Source organism: Pelodiscus sinensis, chromosome 21 (genome assembly GCF_052426305.1).
Source record: "Pelodiscus sinensis isolate ZL-2025 chromosome 21, ASM5242630v1, whole genome shotgun sequence".
In the NCBI taxonomy this organism is placed as follows: domain Eukaryota; kingdom Metazoa; phylum Chordata; order Testudines; family Trionychidae; genus Pelodiscus; species Pelodiscus sinensis.
The window spans coordinates 24,752,049-24,777,267 of NC_143072.1; the positions used below are offsets into that span (position 1 = coordinate 24,752,049).

Consider the following 25,219-nt stretch of genomic DNA (forward strand, 5'->3'; position numbering starts at 1 on the left):
GTGCTGTGATCCTTCACATTGGGTACAGTCCATTTTACAAAAGGAAATTAAAGTTAATAAAACATTTCAGTCTCTTCCATGCATTGACTTTGCAAAGCATACATTTTAGTGGTAGATATCAAAGGCAATAAGTAGCACCATCATGAATCACTGTTCTGGGGTTTTAGCTGTTTGCACAATACTTTCCAATGAAATATTATACTATCCCAAAGGCAACCACAGTATCCTAGGAATCTGTCAGTTATATCTAATGTGAACAACCTACTGCCAGACATTTGAAATAGACTCACTATTCATATTTCCTTAATCATCTAATGCATTCATTTTCTGCAGGACAGACTAAGCTGTAAACTGCAGCTATCAGCTACAGGATGGACCTTACAGTCCCTCACCAGTTTTTTTTTAAGTGGGTATATCGTCTCTACGCTTGTATGGTGACAGGGCTCTAAAGCATACTTTCTATATATAGCAGTTTTTTCCATACAAAGAGAAAGTCAGATAATAGCATTTTTACAGTTCACCTATTCTGAAGCATAAATTACTAACCAGTGGCATGGAACATTCACTGTAAAACATTCTCACTTATGCTTTAAAATGCCTTTTTTTTTAAGTATTCTATCCATTTTTAAACTTCATTTAATAGTGAAACAAACTAGTTCTATAGGAAAGAGGGAGACTGACAATACTATAGTCTGCCATGCTATATCTTTACAATGAATTTACATTTGGTCACCTGCAAAATAACATGGTCTAGTTATTTCTGTCAGAACTGTTTTTCAGTATTGAGTCATGCATCTTTTAAACGTGAGCACTTTAGTTATGCTTAGATGGGCATCTTATTAAGAGACGTGTATTGTTCAAAAGCTGTGTATTTTTAAAACAAAATGCATTACAGTCAGTCCCCGGGTTACGTACAAGATAGGGACTGTAGGTTTGTTCTTAAGTTGAATCTGTATGTAAGTTGGAACTGGCATCCAGATTCAGCCGCTGCTGAAACTGACCAGCGGCTGACTACAGCAAGCCCGAGGCAGAGTTGCTCTGCCCCGGGCTTCGTGGAATCAGCCGCTGATCAGTTTCAGCAGCTGCTGACTTGGAGACGCCTGGGGCAGAGCAGCTGGGGTGCTGCTGGGTTGGTCCAGTAGCGCCCAGAGCAGCGCTGCAGAACCAACCGGCAGTGCCCCAGCTGCTCTACCACAGGAGTCCGGAGAAAAGCCTGGTCTGCTGGGAGAGGGGGGGGCACTAGCTGCGCGCCCCCCCCCCAGCAGACCAAGATGTGGGCGGCAGACCGAGACATACCACGGTCCCGCCGCCCGGGTCCTCCGCGGCTTTGCTCCGTGTCTCCCTGGTCTGCTGGAGACAGCAGACCAGGGAGACGGGGAGCAAAGACAGCCGCGGCGCGTCTGGGCTTTCCCGCTGCCTGCGTGCTCCGCGGCTTTGCTCAGCGTCTCCCTGGTCTGCTGGGGGGCTTACATAAATCGGATCCGTGTAACTCGGGGACTGCCTGTACTTAAAAAGAGGAAATGGCATGTGTGTGGTTAATCACCATTATCTAAAATAATACAACTTACAAAAGACATAACATTGTCCTAAAATAGACAAATTCCGTTGCTATATATTAACTCCAAGAAAAATATCAGACTCTGAAAAATGAAAAACTCAGAATCCGGTAGTTATGAACATTGTCTGTACTCTTAAATAAATACAAGATGAGAATCAAGTTTTGTGAGGAGTGACATAAGCCTTTCAAACTCAGGAAGTGGCTTAGGTCCTTTCTAATAAGGTAGCATTGATTTGGCAAGTTAAAACAGACTACAGAACAAGCCTAGCTTTGTTTTTGTGATGAATCATACCTTGGTATGAGAAGATATAGCATTTTACTCTATTTGTTTCAGATTCAAAAATTTAAGCATAGGTAGTTAAGACCAAGGGATATTGACTTAGTTACGTTTACACTGCCCTGTTTGCATTAAGCTAAGGCTGGCAGGTTTCACCTAAACAAGTCACTCACCAGTTTTTTGTTTTTTAACTGGGTGAAAAGTCTGACCTAGAACTGTCATATTTGAAAGCACCTACCATTCTCATTCAGGCTAGTGAGTCAAAGTAATCTCAAGGAAGTTTTGGGAAGTTATATTGCCATCTGAATTTAGGCCCTAGAGTTTTATGAGTCAGAAACAAAGGCCCTTTTTTTCCAATATCCAAAGTATAAGATTTCTAATTTTTAAATAAATCCTGTAACTTTTAGTGGTTGGGAGACCCAGAGTGACTTGGAAACTGAAGTTCAAGTGGTGCTATTTCTCTCCCACACCCATATTTCAAGCTGTGAATAACGAAAGAGCAGATATAGTAGATGTGTCTTACTAGAGCCTGCCTGACCCAGTAACAGTAACTGTCCACCACTTGGTGGATAGGTCCACCAATGGCTATTAGCCAGGATGGACAGGGACAGTGTCCCTAGCCTCTTTTTGCCCGAAGTTGGAAATGAGCAACAGTGAATGGAAATTGAATAACCAAGTCTCCCTTTGTTTAGCAGTTGGTTTCCTCTGTTTTTCTCAGAAACTCCCTTTTACTGTTGCTGTGCTTTTCCTACGGTTCATGGATAAGAATGGCCATACTGTGTCAGGCAAAAGCCCCATCTAGCCCAGTATCCTGTCTTCTGACAGTGGTTCAACCCAGGTGCCCCACACAGAATGAACAAAGCAAGAAGCATCACGCAGCCTGTTTCAAAATATCCTCCTAACCTGTGCCACACTATGCCTTCTTGTACCCCATAATGAGAAGTAACCTGGACCAAGTACTCGGAGACAAACCTCATCCATTGTCAAAACACTCCATTTAACAAAAGTTCTGTATGTATTTTCTCCTTGAATTGTAACTATCGCTGAGCCTTGTTGGTTTTGGAGTGGGGTTGGTAAAGTGCTCCTCTGGGGATAAGAGGATATTATGGTCTATATAGTCTCACTCTTCCAGTGAGAACACCTTGTGAGTCACTTTGCCCTTGGTATGATGTTACTTGAACTACAGACAAACTGAACAGAATGCCGGATCTCATTTATCTTACGACGACAGCAGACAAAGTAATTTCTTTCTTCTCTTGTAGGTAGATCAAGCAGGACTTGGGAACTGGTGCTGCTGAGCAGAAAATGAATCTGTTTTCCCAACCTCGACTCTCCTGTCAAATGCCATGTCCATGTGATGTCACTGACTTTTCACTAACAGAAGCAATGCAATGCCACAGAATAATGCTGGTTATCTGTGTGTGTGTGTGTGTGTGTATGTGTGTATATAACAACATTGCCTGGTTTCCTCTACATTTTTCTTTGTGAAACAAATGTTCCGTAGCAATAGCACAGATGTCACCAGCTCAAGATAGGGAAGAATGTCTTAAGAGAGAAGATGTGATATTTATCTCTTCAACAGAAGAGCCAGAAGTGACCTCTTCTCTGGGCATCCAGATGGTGCAACAGACCTGCCCATAGGTGTCTCCACCTCAAAGTTTGGTTGCTGTGTTTTACCACCATAGTCTTGTTGGAAAGTGTTTTCCAATTGACAGACTCTTAGGTCTCAACTGTCTGTGGTTGTCTCATCTGCTCAAATGTAGCCAGCGATTCTGAGTTCTGGTTCCCGTTCACTGTTCCACCTGGTAAAGCTCTCCTTGAACTGGACCTGTGGGAACAAAAGGCAAGAATGGCCTTGAAAGGTTAGCAGTACCAGCATTACCTGGAGTGTTTTTACCCTGCTGTGATGCATAAGAGGAGACTTAGGGTGTGTCTAGACTACATGCCTCCTTCGACGGAGGCATGTAGATTAGCCAGATCGGAAGAGGGAAATGAAGCCGCGATTAAAATAATCGCGGCTTCATTTAAATTTAAATGGCTGCCCCGATCTGCCGATCAGCTGTTTGTCGGCAGATCGGGGGAGTCTGGACGCGATGCCCCGAGAAAGAAGCCTTTCTTCATCGACACAGGTAAACCTGGTTTCACGAGGCTTACCTGTGTCGATGAAGAAAGGCTTCTTTGTCGGGGCATCGCGTCCAGACTCCCCCGATCTGCCGACAAACAGCTGATCGGCAGATCGGGGCAGCCATTTAAATTTAAATGAAGCCGCGATTATTTTAATCGCGGCTTCATTTCCCTCTTCCGATCTGGCTAATCTACATGCCTCCGTCGAAGGAGGCATGTAGTCTAGACACACCCTTAGTGGGACCTTCAGCATTTCCAGGAGACAGAGTCAAAGAGGCTACGTCTACACTGGCATGATTTTCCAAAAATGCTTTTAACGGAAAAGTTTTCCGTTAAAAGCATTTTCAGAAAAATCGCGTCTAGATTGGCAGGATGCTTTTCCGCAAAAGCACTTTTTGCGGAAAAGCGTCCGTGGCCAATCTAAACGCGGTTTTCCGCAAAAAGCCCTAATCGCCATTTTTGCGATCGGTGCTTTTTTGCAGAAAACAGTACTATGCTGTCTACACTGGCCCTTTTGCGCAAAAGTCTTTTGGAAAAAGACTTTTGCCCGAACGGGAGCAGCAGGGTATTTCCGGAAAAGCACTGATGATTTTACAGGAGATTGTCAGTGCTTTTCCGGAAATTCAAGCGGCCAGTGTAGACAGCTGGCAAGTTTTTCCGCAAAATCAGATGATTTTGCGGAAAAACTTACCAGTCTAGACACAGCCAAAATGTTTAACTTACTGCTTCTGGAGATTTCTCCCTGGCTTACAGAGCTTGGCCATTTTCAGAAGTAGTCTATTTTGACTAAGTGTTCATTACAAACTTTTGTTGTTCAAGTGGATTGTTTTTAAAGGTCCATTTGTACATCAGAGAAGCTACGTTGAGTCATAGATTTTTTGCATAAATGCCAGCAAATAGCTTTAAGATGCCTTGCTGTCGCTCTAGTGGGAGCTCTGCACATATCCACAGGCACAAATAGCCTTATATATTCCATGAAAACGAACACTGGATTTATGTTGTCAAGTTTTTTTCAGAAAAAAAAAATCTCTCACACAATTTGCTGGCAACGTTGTGACTGAAACAGAGGGGTCAGTTGTTCTACTGCTGTAGATCTGTAAACTCCCTGTGAATTCAGGGAGATTGTACACATATCGAAAGGAAATCGGATGCTACTGAGCCATTTATGAAAAACAAATGTAAACGTGGCACTCAGACTTAAGGGTTCAAAGCAGCAGAGCCTGGACCATGTTCTATTACAGGGGTTCTGGACTTGAGTTCTGCATCAGATAGATGCTGATGCAGCAGAGTAACTCACTGCCATTCTCAGCTGGCTGAACTCCAGTGGCACAGAAAATGGATCTACAAGGTCTAAGTCTGTTGAAACTAAGAGCAGGACATGGCCCCTTTTGCATCTCTGCCTAGTCTACCCCCGCTTGGCCTTGAAGCCACCTTTTAACGCAGCAGCTCCCGGGCTGGAGTTCTGATTTCCCTCTATATGAGTGAAAGGCCATTCAGTGCTTTTAGTAGTTGCCATTGATTCCATTTGGCCTCATTAGGGATGGAGAGCCAGGAGGCCATTTGCAGCCTGAACAATGACACAGCAGCTTTCCCAGTTCCCTGACTCCAGCCAGGACCTATGGAAGGAGCAGGCTGGCTATACCCATCTGCTGGCATGTAATTTCCTGGAATCAAATGGCCTCCCTCTGCCGTTAACATGTCCCACGTTTCTGTATGTCTGTCCATTTAATCACTGCACACTATAAAACTTCACACAGGAATGCAACAAGGTTTTCACTTACATCGCTTCCTCATATTTTTTCCCTCGATAGAAGTTGCTCTTTTTCATCAAATACAGTAGCACCACATCACAGAAAAAAGCCCCCTGCAAAAGATTGGAGGCAGCATGTTACTGTAATAAGCAGCGGAAAGCCAAAGCATAAACTACCTGTAAAAATTCCCACAACTGCTATATTATCTTCCTGCTGCTCTTCTTAAAACTCACCTGATCTGTGATGCCTACAAAAGGTACTCGCAGCCAGTATCTTATGGCCATTGCTTATTATGGTAATTATGAGCCTCCAACTGTCACTTTGGGCTCTCATTTGGGTATTGCATTGACGTGCTCTCCTACACCATAAGCTCTTTGAGGCAGGGACTATCTTTGTTTTACCTACACACAGCACCCAGCACACTGGGGCACTAGAGCTATTCAAATAATCAGATCTTCAGTCCCAATCCTGCATATGAAAGGTTTTAGCAAAGCAATTATTTCCACTTTACGGGGTCAGAATACCCTGGGCTACTAGATATAACTTAGATAGCTCCAGGGCATCTAAGCACATCGCAAAACCCCTGTGAGGCAAGGCAGTGGTATTATTTAGTCCCATTGTACAGATGGGGAACTGAGGCATAGAGAAATTACATGACTTCCCTAAGGTTCCACATGAAGACTGCAGCTAAACCAGGAATTTAAACCATGTCTTCTAAACCCCATACTAGCACCCTAACCGCTGCACCCTGCTTTCTCTGAGTCATCCATATCCGTTCACTTCAAAGTAACTGGTGACTTCACTACCAAGAAATGCAGCCAGCTTTAAGACTGGTATATGTCGGTATGGAGACCACACCAAATTCACAATCATCAATATCCTCATTTGCTACACATGGAGCAGGCTTGTAGTGTGATCTTATTGAACTTTTATTCATTAACACAGCAAGACGTCAATTTCCCACAGGTGGAGAATTTTGCCTGAACTGATTTCATACAATGGGACAAACAAGAGGTGAATTGTGACTTGGTGTATTTTTCTTAGATTTATGATGGTTTATAAACTTTATAATGATAATTCAGGGATAATGGGATTCATCTTATCTAGACTTTCACACCAGAGTCATCGCCGTGGTATCTGAGCTAAGAAAGATCAGCATATCCCAGCTGCTTCCTTGTGTGTCTCTCAAGTGCAATAGTAGGTCTAATTTGCAGTGGACACTGATTAAAGGAGAAAAAGCAGGCTTTGGGTCAGTTTGCTGTCTAAGCATGTATACTGTGCTCATTATATAGTGTCTATTCTCCCATGCCAGGGTGCACATAGCAGAGTAAATCATCTGGTGCCTCCCTTTTAAAGGCATGAACCCAACCAATCAGCCTTTCCAAAGAATTTAAGGCTTTTTCAGGCAAACTGTTTATCTTGATAACATCTCAACCATGGGATTTGGACATGGCTCAGGTTCTGATGCTTGTCTGCCATCCATCCATAGGATGATATATTTACTTACTGCACCCATAAGCGCGAGTCCCGAGCCCACGTTGATTATTGTTGGAATGATGTTAAATTTACCTGCCTGAAAGAAAAATAAACCACTTAGTGCTAGCTGAGCAGTTACCACAAGCTGAACTGATGGCCGGAGTTACATTTGGGCTAAATCTGGCTTTATGTTTGTGTTTCATTAGCAGTACATGATGAAAGCCAGCCGGTAGAGTTCCTGAGCATGCTGAGACTACAGACTGAACCTCTCTAGTCCGACACCCTAGGGACCTGACCAGTGCCAAACCAGAGAATTTGCTGAACCACAGGAGGTCAATATTGTCTAGCATCATTACCAACACTTCCACTGCTTACTGGAAACTTAAAAGTCATTAAGGGGTAAATTAGAGCTAAACAACAGCACAGAGCACTGAGAACCAGGACTGGTGGCTGTAAACAAACTTTATGGGCCTGCAGGAAACTTGGCCACACCCATGATAAGTGGACATGTGGTTCACTAAAATCATGCTGGACCATGGATGTTGCTGGACCAGAGAGGTTCAACCTGTAGCGCTACATTCCAATCTGTCTGATAAGCAGCATGGCCCTGCTTGCCTCCCTGAACCTCTGGTGTCACAACAGACTAGGTCACTCCCAAATGCTGATCCTCTTTCTCCAGCTCTACTCCTCAGACTACCCTGGATACTGACAGGAAAACAGTATCTTCCATAGACCTTGCACTGCTGGACATCACACAAACCATTGTCCTCAATGAGCATCAGAAGTATAGAGCAGATACTGACTAATCTATTAATCTCACTTTGAGTCACCCTGTGCTTCCCTTCAGCGTCAGCTGCTCTCCTGGCTGTTTTCTTCCCATTGTGCATTAACTCTGAAACAAGGCCTGCCAAGATGCCCTCCCCACCACAAATAAAGGGGTGGTTTTGCCCTAGCACTGCCCTGCTGCACTTTGGTGTTACCCAACAACAAAAGTCTGACTCCACCCTTATTTCTTCCAGGACCAGAAATACCCTGGCATAGGCTGCTCACCTTGCCATTCACCATGACATCAAAGCGTATCCCATAGGCTTTTATCAGTGTTCTGTACTCGACTCCTGCAGCATCCTTGTAATATTTGGCAAATCTAGAAAGCAGAGAATGCAAGAACATTGATTTTCAATCTAGACACCTGCCTCCCTCAAGTAAGACCATATTTGAGTTCACCCTCTCTGTTCAAACCCAGGTATATTTCCCTTTTAAAATTCAGGAGCACATTTGCTTTAACAAGCATGACCTTGTCCTAAACTTGAGGTCTCAAAGGAGAAGGCAGATAGGTTCTAGGTCAGCTAGTTCTTGACATCATGTTTCATTTCTAGCCTTAGCCACAGTGATGGGAAAACCTTTCTTACTGGGTAGACCTAAGCCCACTGAAATCATTGTAATGGCCTCAGCGTACATCTCCTTACCATTACAGTGGGAGAATGGAGGGTAAAAACCCTGCACCTGTTCAACTTCATGACCGGAACCCGGGGATCACACTAAGTGGCTGGCTGACTGTGGGGGGAAGGGGTGATTCAGAAGCAGTGCTTAATGCAGAATAGGAAAGACTCAAGCAGAACTCACAGAAGAACTCTGTTATTCTAGATTAGGAATCGCTGCAAATACATCAAGAGTTCAGTATCTGCAGTGCATGGAAGGTACTAGCTTCGCAGAGGGAGGGAGAGAGAAAGAGAAAATTTAAGTAAGTAAAACTTGGAGAAATTGTTAAAAGTCATAGGCTCAGCTGAAACAGAATCTGATTTAACCTAGGAGCTGATACAGTGGTTCTCAGTCCCATCACCGCCTTGGATTACCTGAAGTTGTATCCAGAGGAGATGGATTTTTCTGCAAACTTGTTATCCAGACGGCTAAAAGAATAGTGAGGGTTGCATTCAGAAGGAGGTTTATCAAGATCACAGTCCCATTCAATCTGAATTCCTATCACACCACCCTTAACGAAAGAGAGACATGTTTTCAGTGCTTTTTTGTAGCTTGGCTTGTTCATTTTAAAAATCACATCAGCTCCTCCACCGAATGTCCCTCGAGGGAGACGAAAGGTGAGAAGTGGCCTTCCCCGTCCTGAACACATACTCAGATCAGGATAAACCACATTTAGGCAATTGAGATAATTGTATTTTTCTACAGTTATCCTGGCTCTTCCCATGCGGGGCATCTGGAGACCTTTCTCAGAGTACCTTGACACCAACTCCAACCCCACCTAGAAGGACCCATCTGTACTCTCTGTTGTAATGAGGATTTTCATGCCCAGAATGTTCATTAAGTTCCTGTCAGCTGACATGTTTACTTTAGCAAAGAGGACATTCGTACACTAAGATAAAATTCAGCCCTCGGCAGAGGATCAGCATGAGATCTGTGCATTACAAAACCCTCATTGTGTGGGACTTGATAAGGACTTAGGTCTTGGACTGTTTCCTCTGCACAGGGGTGAATGTCACCCTGCACACTAGCTGTAAAATATTCACTGTTTCTTTGGACTTGAAAGGATTCCACAGATGGTATATTCATGAAACCTACCTTTGGCTTTAGGGAGTTTAGTTAAATGTAGTCCTTCAGGGGATCTAAGTAAGAGCTCTGTGTAACTCAAAAACTTGTCCCTTTCACCAACTGGAGTTGGTACAATAAGGGATAGGACCTCACCCGTCTTGTCCGCCATGGGACACTGTTAAAGCTCGTTGTGGCAGGGGGGGTGACAATTTAACACACAAGATCTGGGAGTTCTTTACATAGATCCAAAACTGTAATTTCAACAGATTTTTCAAAACAACATCTTGTGAGCAATTCAAACGCAGCCCTACTGTAAGAAGACAAGCTGCTCTGCCAGACACGGACAATGTACTCTACAATAATGCACAACTGGGCAAGTGGAAATTCTCCAGTCCATGGGATTTAGTATAGGCAAGAGACAATGTGATTCTAAAGTTCAGCGACCTGCCATAGTTCTGGAACTGAGAAGTCCTCATGGAGGGGACAGGTTTTGGCCACTGGAAGGATTATCAGCTTTTCCAGAGAGAAGGCGTTTGTTTAGCTGGAGAGGTGTGTGAGAGAACGAGGAATGGTCATACCTCAGTGGCCATTTTCTGAAAATCGCTCCCAGCCCAGCTCACGAGTTTGCCCAGGTGGAAAATGGGGCAGTACAGGTGCTGCGCACTGTAGCGGCAGGTTTTCAGGTAGGAGTCATCATCAGTGTTTAGCACATTAGTCCTGTAGGTAGGAAACGACAGAACCAGTCCGACCTTTCTCTGTGCCTACCCTGCAGAACAGCAGGAGGCAGATTATCTTCCAAGGCCATAGAGATGAGTCTTCTTTTTGACACCCCTCATAATAATCCAATAGGACAGAAAGGGGCATCCTTGCTATTAACCCTACTATCTTGTGACATCTCTGCAGCCACCCCCAACGACTACATCATCCCACTGTGCTTCAGTGCAAACAAGCCCCGAGCCAGCAAATACATCCACACAGGCAGACTTGTACCCATGCAGACCTGACAGCAAGACCAGGCGCTAAAGAAAGCTCCAACCTTCCTTTAAGGCAGTGACTTTCGGAGCCATATCTGGTGTGGTCCTTCAGTTTTTAAGCAGTGTCCCCCCCCCCCAGGGCTTGGACCTGCCGAGAGGGCAGGGGACTGTACTCAATGACCTCTCAAGGTCTCTTCCAGTTCTATGTGATAGGGTGTGTCTAAACTACACCCCTGTGTCGGCAAAGGGATAGAAATTAGACGTATCGAAAGTGCAAATGAAGCCGGGATTTAAATATCCTGTGCTTCATTTTCATAATGGTGGCCGCCGCTTTTTTTTGAAACGGGGCTTTTCGGAAAAACCCAGCAGTTTAGACGGGGCATTTTCGACAGAAATGCCCCGTTTCAAAAGATCCTGTACTCCTTCTTTCAGGAGTACAGGATCTTTCGAAATGGGGCATTTCTGTTGAAAATGCCCCATCTAAACTGCCATTTTTTTTTGAAAAGCCCCATTTCAAAAAAAAGCGGCGGCCACCATTATGAAAATGAAGCGCAGGATATTTAAATCCCGGCTTCATTTCACTTTCGATACGTCTAATTTACATCCCTCTGCCGACAGAGGGGTGTAGTTTAGATGTAGCCATAGGTATATCTCCAGTGCCTATGAGGAAGGCTGCCAGCCCAGTTCTACTCTAGGGTGGGAGGGGACTATTCCATATACATGGGCTTGTTATTCAGTTAGGCTACATCTGGACTGCAGGCTTCTTTCAGAAGAAGCTTTTCCAAAAGAAATCTTCTGGAAAAACGTCTTTAGAAAGAGAGCATCCACAAACAAAAGCGCATCGAAAAAGCGATCTGCTTTTTCGAAAGACAGCAGCCAATCAACGTGGACACTATCTTGCATTTCAGTTGTGATTACTATGGACGGAGTGGTTACCAGGGCACTTGTGCTTTTTCCTGGAGGCCTCTTCTTTCGAAAAAAAACCCTCTTCCCCGTCCACACACACCTGTTTCTGAAAGAGCTCTTTCGGAAAAAGGCTTCTTCCTCGTAGAAAGAAGTTCACTGCTGTCAGAAAAACTCCTACATTCTTTCGACTTTCTGTCGAAAGAACACAATTGCAGTGTGGACGTAAGTGTAGTTTTTCTGGAAAAACTGCAGTGAAGACATATCCTTCGATTAATACAAACCCTATGATGGAAATAAAGGGTCGTATTGATCCCATTGGTGAATGCTGTGACAACTAGGATACATATAGCCAGACGAGACAGCTGTCAAAGACTACGTGGGAAGCTTTCACCAGTCTGAAAATCTTCCCCCTAAGCTGAAATCCTTCATTGCCTTCCCTGCTCCTACATAAGCAGGAGCCAAGTACTCTCCTCTGGTTACCAACGGACGGGAGAACTCAGGAGCTATTTGGATTATTGACAAGAGAAAAATGCTGCGAGAGAAAGTAAGTGAGACAGGAACATACTTACTTGGAGAATTTAAACTTAGGGAAGCGGATCGAGTTTTTGATGTAAACTGTGAAGTTTTCTGCACTCGCTAAAAGCGGTTTCCTGAAAGAGAGGGGTCAAAGTTCACTTGGGCTTATACTCATTGTTCTTCTGCCCGTTATGTGGACAATTAACAGACATGTAGTAAGCAGACTTAGAGTCCAATCCTGCAAACCACTTCTGGAGACAGAGAAAGGGCTGACGCCCCTATTGAGAAACAGTTCTGTTCCACACTCTTCCCCTTTGGCCAGCCCCCTTCGGTTGTCCTGTTTTGTCAACGAGTTGTTTAAGGAAAGGGCAGTGTTAGAGGGAGTCAGGGAACAGCAAGAGTGGGAAGTTGCCCTGCAAGAAGCACGTGCACTATCTTTAGAAGGAGCAAGACACAGGCCCCACAGCATCCTCCATGCCAAATTTCCAGCTGCGATGGCACATGTTAAACGTCGCAGATGTTTTCTAATCTCGTGCATTCAGGCCAACGGGAATCTCTCCAAATACAGCCCAGTGACTTATCCTCATTTGCTTCTTAGCAAACAGAGTTGTGCTTCAAAATAAGACAAAACCAGGCAACTCATGCTCAGTAACAGCGCAAGAAGAGGAACATACTTGGGCTTGAATTTTTTCTCCACTGGACACCAGGCTAATATTTCACATGTCCCATTGATGTTGCTCCTGGCTTTCAAACAGCGGCCGGTCTTGACCCCTGTGGTGAAAACAAGGTCATGGAAAAGGTCACTCAAAGCTGGCACCTCCCTTTTCCCTGGCCCACTAGAACTGATTAAATGAGTTCACTGGAATCCTAAACCCTCCCGGCTCTGTTGTTTTCTGAGCAGACTCGGGGTATGCGGGCAGGGTGACTGTAAGCCATCTGGCTCAGCAGAGCTCCGACTTCAAAAGGACTGTAAACAAGTCAGTGAGCTCAGGGCGTGTCTACACTTAAAAGTTTAAAGTGCAGCAGCAGCACTTTACGCTGAAGGCATGGTCACAGCAGCACAAGCGCTGGGAAAGAGCTCTCCCAGCACTCTGTGCACAGCACCACAGAGAGGGGGGTTGTTAATAGATAAACAGATCAAATAGATAGCCTCAGGGTCTCCATCGTTATTTGCTGACGTCAGTCTCAGGACTGCTGAGGGGCACTGCTGCCCGGCTCAGGCTGGGCTGCCTGGTACAGCTGATTCACTTCAGGAAAGCCAGGTGACCCAGGTCATTTTGGATGTAAGAGCCAGGCTGCTGGGAATCATCAGCCAGGCGTGGCAGCACTCCAGGAGGGCAGGAAGTAACATCTATGGCTTCGGGCTAACAAAACATACAAGGATAGGTATGTTTGGGTAGTGACACACCAGCCTCCCTCTCCCCAGAAAGGACCATGCCTGGGGATACTGCCCAGACCTAAAGCCCTAGACCCAGCTGTTCTGGAGTGCCCAAGGCTCTTGCCCAGTGAAAGCAATGGGCACATCCCATCTCCTGTTAGAAAGGAGTGTCCTGATAACATGTGCTGTAAATACATATTTGCCTTGTGTTCTCCTTTGCCCCTCCCTGGCTGTGCACAGGTAAAGAGTTCTGCAGCCTGGGCAGGTCAGTCTCCCGAAACGCAGGCCATGCCACTACTCCGGCACACCTCTCCTCCACAGCGCCCTACCCAGGGAGTTGCCGCGCTAGTCGGTATCTGCAAAAGCAATGAGGAATCCCCGGGCCCTGTAAAGCCCTAATGGATTTATCTGAGCGTGAGCTGTCGTGGGCAAAGACCCACTTCGAGGTGCATTGGAGTGGAAATTACAAATTCCCAGCCTCTGGGATTTCCATTCCAGTGCATCTGACAAAATGGGTTATACCCCCCAAAGCTTATGCACTAGTAAATCAGAGTCTTTAAGGGGCCCCAGGACTCGGAGCTCTTCACAGAGATATTCATGCGTTGGGCAGCTCCTCTAGAACCAGACTCCCACCTGCTGCATTCACAGTCAAGAACATGCGGTAAAATCTCTGTGCCAGGGAGATCCTTGGGAATTCTGCCATATATTTAATGCCAACCACAGGGAAACCTGCTAGGCCCAGGCTAGGTGCTGTAGGCAGCAGACCCTGTCCAGCTGCTGCTACCAATGTGTGTCCCAGGACAGGATGCAAGTCAAGCAATGGTGAAAATACAGTATTAACGTCATTTACCTCAGCTTTGTGCTCATGAAAAGAGAAGACTAAGGACACTGGTTAGGGCCATGTGCTCCTGATTTCCCCACAGCTCTCCTGATACAGCTCCCTCCTGCAGGACGCCCAGCTATTCTAGTCCTGGGTCCGCCCACGGCCACTTTCCCAAGACACCTGAATCCGGACCTACATCCCATTTCTCACCGAGACACCCCATAAAGCTCTGCCGTGACCCAGCCAGCCTGACCTGCAACACCTGTTATTCTGAGTCAGGGACTCCCATACATCTCTCCCTCCTTTTCCAATAGCCTTCTAAAGCGGAGAATCGTCTTCCTCCAAAGGAAAGCTAACTGCACAAGAAGGCGTGCGGGTGGGGGAGGAGCTCATCTCTTACCATTGCCAGCTATCACAGCTTCCCCCGCAGGGCAGTCCCTGTTCTTGATGCACTGTGCGTCTGGAATGCCAGTACTCTGCAAAGCAGACGATTGCAGCAAGTAAGGCATGTGATAGAAAGCATCATGTGCTTCCGCTGGAATGCTCCTCCACAGAGAGCTTCACGTGCCCTCCTCCCCAAAAGCTCTTAGACGTGTATTCCGAGGACCTGAGGAAAAGGGGCACATCTCAGCCTTCCTAAATTCTCATCCACTCTGGCGGGATGAGCAAGTGTTTTTATAGGGGAGTAAAATATTATGGTTTTCCATCCTCCTCCTCCTCACAGGAATTGTGGCAGGCTTTCAAAAGCAGCTAAGTGATTTAGAAACTTGAATTCCTTGTGCTCCCAAGTCAGTTAGGTGCTTGAGGAAATCCCATCCTTTCTCTGGACCGGCATTTGGGAGAAAGAATGATTTCAAGGATTGCAAGGGTGATTTCAATAATGAGTCCAAAATAAATAGGGGATGTGGGAGGGGGTGGTGAGAGAAGGAAGGGAAAAAGGGGGAGAAAAAGTCAATTAGAGTGTTCATGTTACATGAAACTGATAAAGAAGGTGCAAATTGTTCTTAGGTACCTATTGTTTATCCTAAAGACTTAAAAAGCAAACAATGGGAACTTCAGAACAATTTGCACCTTCTCTATCAGCTTCCTGTTACATGAACACTCTAATTGACATTTTTTCCCCCTTTTTCCCTTCCTTCTCTCCCTCCCCCATCTCCTATTTATTTTGCAACTGGACCTTTAATACTCCGGTCATCTGAAGAAGTGGGTTGTGCCCACGAAAGCTCATGACACCATCTACATGGTTTTTTAGTCTTTAAGGTGCTGCTAGACTATTCGCTGTTTTTTAGGTTTTTCCAGTTTACCCTAACTCGGCTCCCCCCTGAAGCTTTTCCATAATGAGGTCACCTTTACAAAGAGCCACTGATTGCATCCCTTATGCAATGGGAACCACATAAAATAGCATTCCCCTGGAGGGGAGGGAATGTGTAGTTTAACGAATGGGCGTGCACACTTGTCCTCCGATAACAAACCAGTAATGCACTCGGTGATGGGGTCTACATGTCATGTTATCTTTTTACACCAGGCCAATCCCTAGCATTTGAACAATTGTGAGGAGAGCAATGAGAGAAAAACAGATTGCATGCCCTCCCACCGGTCTCCAAAACCAAGCAGGAGGAAACAAAACTATTATGAAAGTGATGATAACACACTACCTTTGCTTTCACCTACAAGTTCTCTCATCTTGAAATAAAGCAGAAACATCCTATTTGATTGTCTCTGAGGGGTGGCCGTATTAGTCTGTAACTTTCAAAACAATGAGTAGTTCTGTGGCATCTTAGAGCATCAGGAGCTTTTGCAAGCAAAACCCACTTCATCAGATAAGCTGGAGAGGGAAGCAGAAACCCAGAATTTATAACAGAAAAAGAAGGAGAGAAGGTACCTGTCAATTATAGGACCAGAGCTAATGAGGCTAATTAAGTGGGCTGGAAGTGTCCTACACTTAGCTTTTGATGTAGGTGTTACATGCAGAGGAGACTGGCTTTATAATGCAACATCCAGTTAATGTCTTTGTTCCATCCCAGGGAAACAGTGTCACATTTGCAGATGAAAGACAGAGTGCGGAATTGACATTCATCTGCAAATCAGACACTGTGTCCCTGGGGTTCTGTTATTCCTCTCCAGCTCACCTGATGAAGTGGGTTTTGCCTATCTGAGTGGACACATTCTTATTCCTCCGCCATCTCTGCATGTGACGCTCACCTGGCCACTTGAGGGCAGTGTTGTCTTGCCCAGCTAAGCTCCGGTTACCTAGCAGGCCTTTGGAGTGCTTAATTTCAGATAACTTCTTTGGACAGATAGGGAGCCCAGCCCTGAAAGCTTGTTATCAGCACACACTGGCTTTCCCAGCTGCCTGACAGGTTGACCACTGCAGGGGTTTGCTACAAAAATGGGCCCAGGTTAGGGCGACATTAATAAGGACGTTGGCGAGATGGTAAATAATGGAGCAAAACATTTCAACGTGCTTATGACTGACAGCAGCCTGGCCAGTTCAAGCTTTGGACACGAATGAACTGGGACACCACGGAGTCTCTTACGACAGGTGTTTAAGGGACAGATAAGTGTTGAGAGACAGGAAGTGATCTCAGGGAATAGTTATAGTTTGCAGAAAGCCCACAGTACTGTCATTTGTAGTGTAGGACGGGGACAGGCTCCCCTCTCGCCGAGCCAACCAGGGCAAGCTCTGGGAAAGAGAGCAGTAGATGTTGTGGCTCCTCCCTCATAACCACAGACACATGCTGCTCTCTACGACTTTGTCTGCTCTTCTGAATTTAAAATGCCACGGCGGCAGTGCTTTAATGTGGCAGTCTGGTCCCAGCAGGAGGGCTGGGAGAGAGCTCTCCCAGTGCTGCAGGAAACCATTTACTCGAGCACTTGACAGCTCTGTAACTTGCTGTACTCAGGGGAAAGAGGGTGTTTTAGTCACACTCCGGAGCGAGAAAGCTACAGTGCAGTAAAGTGGCCATGCAGACCAGCCCTACCTGCCCAGCGAGAAAAGGACTGAACTACAAAGCTGGGAGAAGCTGGTGTGAGGCTGCAGCTGATCTGAAAATTCGCACACAAGCCCCAGGAGGCTGTCTGTCGGACACACGAACAAAAGAGAGGAGACTTGTCTGAATCAGCACACAGGGCCAAGGTGCAGTGCTCCTTGTAAGCTGAGTGCTTTGGCGGCCACCGGACAGAGATTCAGCTGCTGTCCAGCTGATTAGCAGAGTGCCCTCAGCTGGCATTATGTGTTTCTGCTGGTGGTGCACATCTGCACACACATCATAAAATTTATTCCACCCACGGATAGGAAAACTTAGAGGGAACTTTGCCCAGGAGGAGGTGCTGGGGAGTCCAGAAAACAGGAGAAAGGCTGTCCCAAAGGTCTGAAAGAGTTTGTATTTGTGCCAAGACTAAACAGCTAAGACCTCACAAAGGGGAACACTCTTGTAAGTATTCCAGCCAGACTGTAAATGACGGCAAAGAACTAAAAGAGATGAATCTGCCTGCCGGGCTACTTCAAGCGACGAGAAGGCGCTCTGAGATCACCCCTGACTACCGGTCCTTTCTTTGGACGCCGCTGCAGGAGTCTTCTCTACATGGAACCCAGGATGGTTCCACCTGGACTCCATTTAATCTCCTCTTACAACCACTCGCCTTTGGCCAAAGGTTACCTTTCTCTAACGGACCGTATGCTGTTATGGCCTGCTTTCCAGTGGTGCTGAGATCCGGCACCTCTGACTGGAGTCAAGGGAGGATACAAAGGGCTCAGCATCTCTGCAAATTAAGCCATCTGATTCTGCCCTCCCCTCTCCCCAAGGTTAATCCACCTCTTCCCTTGTGGAGTTACTCTAGGAGAACCCTGAACCCTCCGCTTATAGCCTCCCAAGTACTCAACTTTCCTCTTTGTCGGTCATATCCCTATTTGAGACGGGGAGTGAAGGAAGTGGGGGGGGGGGCAGCTCTTCCTACCTCAGGGCACGCGTCCTGCCTCTGGTTTGGGGTCACAATCAGATTTGTAATAACGAAGAAAACATTTTCACCCTGGAAAAAAGAAAAGAGGGAATGACTGATAAATGCTTTTTAGCTCATAGGATCTGCTCTAAAACATTAGTGCTAGAAGACCCAATCCCAGCAGGTGTGTTATTTTATAATAAAAGAAATCTAGTTCTTATCGAGCACTTCTCAGGTGGTAGCGTCTTCAGGAGCTGATCCAACTGTGCCAACTTTCCTCCACTCCCTACACTAGCGTCCTACAGAGCATCAAGTCATGGTCAAGGTCTTGGCTCTTATTTTCAAGATGCTCAAGAGCCTGTCTCCATAAGCACATGTAAAGGAACCTTAAGGTTCAGACTAAGGACTATGGTCAACAACTCCACCTCTCAGGCCCAGAGGATCTGTCTGCCCACGCAGGTAAAGCTCACCTGTGCAGAAGACAGTGCTTTTTTGGGGGCTGGTCTCAGACTGTGGAATGACCCTTCTCAGAATCAGGGACCATCCCAACTATTCACCACCTCTTCTCCAATTGCAATCTGCTCTTCTCCAACCTGCCTTCTCCAGTATAAACTCAGAGCAACATGCACATAAAAAATATCAGTAGCAAAACAAAATGCTCCTTGTCGAGGGATGACAACAAAAAGGCTAAACTACAGGCATCAGATGCTGGTCACATTGCTCAATACACTGCTGGAAAATGCTCAGCTACTACAGCGAGGAAAGCAGGATAAGAACTGTACAGAACAGATTTTAATTGCTGCAGCAACGTACAGGCACACACCTACTGGTTCTGTATTATTAATGGCATTGACTAAACATGCCAAGAGTGATGGTCTATAACCACACCAAGGAGGGGCTCTGTGATGCACTGTGTTTGCCGGGGTAGCCAATGGAAGACACTTTATTTAGTAGCCCATTACCTGGCTTTTAAAAATACATTTGGTTCTAAATTCACATCCTGTTTTGCTGCATTCCTGGGGCCAGCAACCCACAGTACCTGAGGCATTTGGGAATGGGTCTGAGTGAAATGCATTAACCTTGGAGCATAATCCAGAGCCGAAACTAAATCCTCTAGAGACCTTGGAAGCAGCATTTGCCAGCTCTGTTCACTCTCCTTTCGAAGCACAGCCCCTTACTGTGTAAGTTCTAAGAGCAGCTGCTGTCTGACAACTGATCAAATTGGGATAGAAATAGTTGTGTGTCCACATAGTGCTTCACTACCCACATTGCTCTATGCCAGTGGGAATTTCCAAGTATTCCCCAGCATCAATCCAGTAACTGGTGCTGCATCAGCTTGAGGCACTACTGCATAACACGGAAGTATTTGCGAAAAAGGAATCAGCCACAGTGTCTTTTGCTTTGTGATTTTTTGCAGAGCAAATGACTTACTTCCTCCCCTGAAGCGAGTGAGGCAGCTCAATGTCAGAGCAAAGCATAAGCAGCCATGGGAATGAGCCATGACAGTGATCTGCATCTTTTTCTTGCTTCTGATACACCCACTTTTCCCTGTTCATCCCACTCCGATCCACTGCAGAGGAAAAAAACTCCTGGGCCAATGTGTCTGTAGTGTCAAGTGCCATCTCTAGAGTTAGGGGAGGACATATTTTTAAAACACAGTACACCAGGAGGTACTACACTAGGGTGACACATAGTGATGGGGTCAGTGACAAATCATGGTGCACGAGTCATGTTGAAAATAATCATCAGTGTCCCTGTTTGGTTTTTGCAGATGGACACATATTCCCGACACCTGGCATGAAAGTCCAGGAGACCAGTGAGGGTGGTCAGAGTTTTGAGGCATTGCAACCATTCATCACACCAAGTCCTATTGCACATTACAAGCTGCCACGTACATTGCTCTTGGTTTACTGTCCTCTGTAATGAAATTAATGGGCAGCAGGTTTAAAACAAAAGGAAGTTCATTTTCACACAGCACATAGTCAATCTGTGGAACTCCTTGCCTGAGGAGGCTGTGAAGGCTAGAACTATAACAGGGTTTAAAAGAGAACTAGATAAATTCATGGAGGTTAAGTCCATTAACAGCTATTAGCCAGGATGAGTAAAGAATGGTGTCCCTAGCCTCTGTTTGTCAGAGGGTGGAGATGGATGGCAGGAGAGAAATCGCTTGATCATTACCTGTTTGGGTCACTCCCTCTGGGGCACCTGGCATTGGCCACTGTCGGCAGACAGGATACTGGGCTGGATGGCCCTTTGGTCTGACCTAGTATGGCCATTCTTATGTTCTGCAGTACCTCATTACCTCCATGAGTTGTCTCAGAGAAGTCTGCCAAAGACTGGGGAGGGCCAGACGTTCTGCCCTGCACCTCCTTTTTTTCCTGCACGTTTTTGTACACATGCAACCAACTGTGAAAGCAAAAGAGGACGTGCAAAGGGCCGTCTGTAAGTGCTAGTCGGGGCAGCTCCCAGCCCTGTCTGCAGCTATCCAGTACGTGCTCCCAGACAGGTACAGCTGTGTAAGGGAATGGGCAGATGTGACGCTTCAATTGAATGGAGCAGGGAGCCAGGACGGTTAAACCGGATCCTTTATTTAAGCATATACCCTGCACCACCATCATCTTATTCTTCTGCCTCCTCCTCTGGGCTTCCGCCAGAGTCTTCCGATAGGCACTGCATTTGTTTATGCCTGCTCTGTTCAGGCAGAGCAGTGGTGGGCAAACTGCAACCCACTGCGGTTCTATGCGTGGCCCATGAGACATTTTGTTTACTGTTGCCCACACACAGGGTTGCCAGTTCTGCTGGATCATCCCTGACAGGTGTCTGTCCAACCTGCTCTTAAATATCTATAATGATGGAGATTCCACAAGCTCCCTAGGCAACTTATTCCAGCGTTTAACCACCCTGACAGGAAGTTTTTCCTAATGTCCAACCTAAACCTCCCTTGCTGCAGTTTAAACCCATTGCTCCTTGTCCTAAAATGACACACAGGTAAAACAAGGGCACGTGGAGCGCGGTGCATGCTGGTTATACACACAGCACTGCCTGTGAGCACCATGTGCGCCCTCTGCAGCCAATCAAAGCACTGCTATGCTTCCATTGGCTCACCCCGCACATTCTACGTCTACAAATGCAGTGAGCAAAACCGCCCCATCCCAGGAGACTGTCTTGGTTATGACAACCCTGCGGCCCACTCCTGGGCATCAGCAGAGCTACAGAGACTGCCCACTTTGTCCCAGTCTTGCCAATAGCAACCAGGCAGGAATCTCCCATCCCACCTCCCCCCCAAAGCACAGGGAAGTCGGCAACGGTGCAAACCTGTGGGGGGATGACATAATCAGCGACGTCCCACAACCTCTCCCCCAGCTCGGAGGTGTTGGTGAAAGCCACGCCCTTCAGCTTGGTGATGACGGAGCTCTGGATGGAGGTGTCCGAGTCCTGGTAGCCTTTCTTGACAATAAATACCCACCTGTGAACAACACAGCAGGTAGCAGCATTAGCTCGCATGGCCAGCTGGATGGCCCCGCATGGCAAGGGAGCTAGAGAGGGGCTTGCGCTGAGGTTAAGCCCTTTGGAAACAAACCACTGGTCCAGCAAATCCCCCAAGGACTCAACCGCCGAACGTTTCCAAGGCACCCAAAACACGATGGCTAATAGACTCTGCAGCACGTTCCCTCCGCTGATCTCCCAGCTCCTGAGAACAGGTCAGAGCATCGTTATCACACAAGGACGCGTGAAGGGACATGACTTGCCCAGCACCATGCTAACTCTGTGGCAGAGCTGCGCATGCAAGGTCCCGGCTCAGCTCATACCCAGTAGCTAGTGTGTAACTCAGGTGGTTTTCACACTTCTTTTCTCACCATCTGGTTGAAGAAAATTGTTGATGCTCGTGACCCAACATATTATATGATGGGCAGGCGGGGGAGCGGGAATGAGAGGTCTGGGATGCCGGAGGGGGCTCTGGGTTGGGGGTTGGTGCTCATGGTTTGGCACAGGCTCACTTGCAGTGACTCCCGGTCGGTGGTGCAGTGGGGGTGCTGAGGCAGCTTCCTGCCTCTCCTGGCACCGTGGACCATGCTATGCCCCGGAGGCGGCCAGCAGCAGGTCTGGCTCCTACGTGGAGGCACACAAGCAGGTCTGCACACTGCTCTCGCCTGTGGGTACAGACCCCACCCCACAACTCCCATTGGTTAGGAATTGGCCAATGGGAGTGTGGAGCCAGTGCTCAAGGCAGGAGCAGCGCACGGAGCCCTGCGTCCAGGAGCCAGATAAACAATACAAATGTTATAATAGGCCACCGATTGCCAGCCCCGCAGCTGGTCCCTGCTAGGGTGATGCAGCCCAGGAAAGAGGGCAGGGATTGCTTACAGAAATCCTCAGGGGGTGTTCCCAGCTGGGACAGGCTCTTTTATACATCAGTACAACGGAACCAGCATGTCTGAGCTGACATCCCTTCCCGGGGCAGGGTTTGTTGCCCAGACTCCAGCCATCCTGTCCAGCAGGAGCGGTCGCCCTGCTGCATTCAGACACCACATGGCTCTTCCCATTGAGAGTCTGTAGCAGGGCTGGGCAAGATGCAACCCGGGCGCTGGCTCTGGCTTGCGGGCAGCATCTGGCTGCTTCCTATTTATATCCTGCTGCCCACGCCACGGAATTTCCAGCTGGTGTCTCAGGCAGCAGAGTCTAGTTCAATGGCTCACGGCTCCTGGTCGCGGCAGCAAAGGGGTTAACACGACCACAATCACATGTAAGTACATGGTACTACAGGTATGTAGGAGGCTACGCACACCAATGAAAGGGAACGGCCCATTCTGTTTTCAGTGTTTCCCAGGCAGCAGGCACTTGAGTATCCTCTTTTCCCTGGGGAGGGGTATCAGACCGACAGTATTCCTCCTTTAAGAGCTAACACATGCTAGTCTCCCATCCCCGTTCTGCCAACTAATGTACACAGACAGCAACTGTTCGCCTTTCTATAAATAGACCCAACCGGCAGAGTGACTCTGCGGTATTTATTCAGCCCCGCTGGGGGAAGGAGCGGGGGCACTCAAAGGACAAACAGCTATGCTGGTATTTTTGGTTGGAGACTCAGGAATAGCTTCCTGGATCATTTTGGGAAGCCCCTGACACTGGAGGGGAAGCAGCATGTGCATCACACAGAATGCATCAGCCAGCTGGGACCCAGAGCCCCATCCCTCAGAGCCCGATCCCGTGAGGAGTGAAGAGCTGAGTTCCATGAGAGATGAGGACACTCCGGAGGTTGCCGGATCCTCTTTTAGCAGTGCTGGAGCCGTCGCCATGCCAACCATTCCTGCTCTGAAATATACGTGAGGCAGTCCACAGAAGTGCCACCTCCCTCCACATTCCTGTCGCTGCAGTCTATCCCGGCAAAGGAATGTGCCATTCAGTACTGTCCTGTTTTGCTCTCAGCCACCATCACATCCAGAAACCTGCATTTAATAGAGCTGCCTGACCTGGCATTTCCCAAGTGTCAGCAGTAACAGCCACAAACACTCCTGCGTCTAACACAGGGTAGCTACAGTGGTTTGGGACCCTAGTTACAGAACACTGAAATAAGGACATAAATAATCCATCATCAGGCCAGAGTAACCATTCGCTCTATTTTCAAACCTCATGCTAATCTTACTTGGTAAAGGGGGTGGTGGGAGGTATCTAAATATTTCCCCTGAGAGACTCTGGATATTCAGGTCTTATTTTACACACAACCCTGTGTTCAGTAGGACATTCAACCATTCATATTAAGGCAGATAAAGCACTACAGAGCCCTCCCTGTAAATACACATCTCTCATTACAGCCACGCCACCAAGCTCCATCAGACCCAGACCCCACTTACCCCACCAGGTAAGCCAGGATGGAGAGCTGCACCACTCGATAGAGTATTCCCACCTTCTTGTTCTTCGCAATGACATATTTTTCAGTTTTATAATCGAAGAGGGACAGGCACAGTCCCTTCCAGCCGACCTGCCCCATTCTCCCTGCTCGCCCTGCATCAGTGACAGACTGAAAAGGCAGCTCTAGCAGGATGGGTTATTCACACGTGCTCTGAATTGAAACCTGACCACACCAATCCCTGCAGAAAAACTGCCAATCTCCACCCTCCTACTCAGCTGCTGTCAAGCAAGCAGAGGCACCTTCCTCGCAGCCAGTATTGCAGTAACAACATAAAGCTTATGAGGAACATTTTAACCGGCCTGGGCACTATTCAGTCATGGATTTTAAAGCAGCCATTCTTCCATAAAGAAACGTCACCTGCCAGTTACAGAGAGCACGCGCGGGGAATTGGCATTCATCTGCAAATTTGACAGTTTCCCTGGGCTGGAACAAAGACATTAACTGGATGTTACATTATAAAGCCAGTCTCCCCTGCATGTAACACCTCATTTTTACGTCAAAAGCTAAGGATGGAGCACTTCCAGCCCACTTAGTCTCATTAGCTCCAGTCCTACAATTGACAGGTACCTTCATCCCCTCTTCCCTTTTCTGTTTTAAAATACTGAGTTTCTGTTATTCCTTCATCATCTAAGGAAGTGGGTTGTGCCCACAGAAGCTCAACCATATTTTTGTTAGTCTCTAACGGAATGTCTAGGCTACAGGCTTTTGTCGACAGATACTGTCGACAAAGCTCCTGTTGACGAAGAGCACGTAGACTACACCCATTTCTGTCGACAAAGCAAGTCGCTTTGTCAACATGACAGTGTAGACGCAAAGGACAGTGTAGATGCAGTAACTGCTTCTGTCAACAGAACTTTGTCGACAAAAGGCGTTATTCTTCGTAGAATGAGGTTTACAGCTGTCAACAAAACTGCCACGTTCTGTCGATGTTATGTTGACAGAACTCAGCGGCAGTGTAGACGTAGGTATAGTTTTGACAACAAAAGTCCACTTTTGTCGACAAAACCCTGTAGTCTAGACACACCCTAAGGGTACGTCTACACAG

General features: G+C 46.9%; 1 protein-coding gene across 2 annotated transcripts; it reads right to left on the minus strand.

Annotated features, from left to right (window-relative positions):
* Positions 1-2,826: 2,826 nt before the first annotated feature.
* P2RX5 (purinergic receptor P2X 5) lies at positions 2,827-24,639 on the minus strand. 2 transcript variants are annotated; one of them, XM_006138686.5, is made up of 12 exons: positions 24,116-24,626; positions 21,582-21,732; positions 18,285-18,356; positions 14,728-14,803; positions 12,801-12,897; positions 12,180-12,260; positions 10,309-10,447; positions 9,040-9,176; positions 8,237-8,330; positions 7,218-7,283; positions 5,741-5,823; positions 2,827-3,663 (listed from the first exon to the last, which is right to left on the minus strand). In XM_006138686.5, exons 1-12 carry the CDS (start codon positions 24,250-24,252, stop codon positions 3,555-3,557), a joined length of 1,242 nt encoding a protein of 413 aa, XP_006138748.2. In that variant the 5' UTR covers positions 24,253-24,626; the 3' UTR covers positions 2,827-3,554. The 2 variants fall into 2 exon arrangements, with proteins under 2 accessions (XP_006138748.2, XP_014436883.2); XM_014581397.4 differs by lacking the exon at positions 7,218-7,283 and having other exon boundaries at positions 24,116-24,639.
* Positions 24,640-25,219: the final 580 nt, after the last annotated feature.

Excerpts from the sequence above, each read along its gene's own strand:
- P2RX5 (XM_006138686.5), bottom strand. The coding sequence starts at position 24,252 with ATGGGGCAGGTCGGCTGGAAGGGACTGTGCCTGTCCCTCTTCGATTAT. Across the intron at positions 12,261-12,800 it reads GAGAAAAAATTCAAGCCCAA|GAAACCGCTTTTAGCGAGTG; the intron begins GTATGTTCCTCT and ends CCTCTCTTTCAG. Across the intron at positions 7,284-8,236 it reads ATGTCATGGTGAATGGCAAG|GCAGGTAAATTTAACATCAT; the intron begins GTGAGCAGCCTA and ends TTTTTCTTTCAG.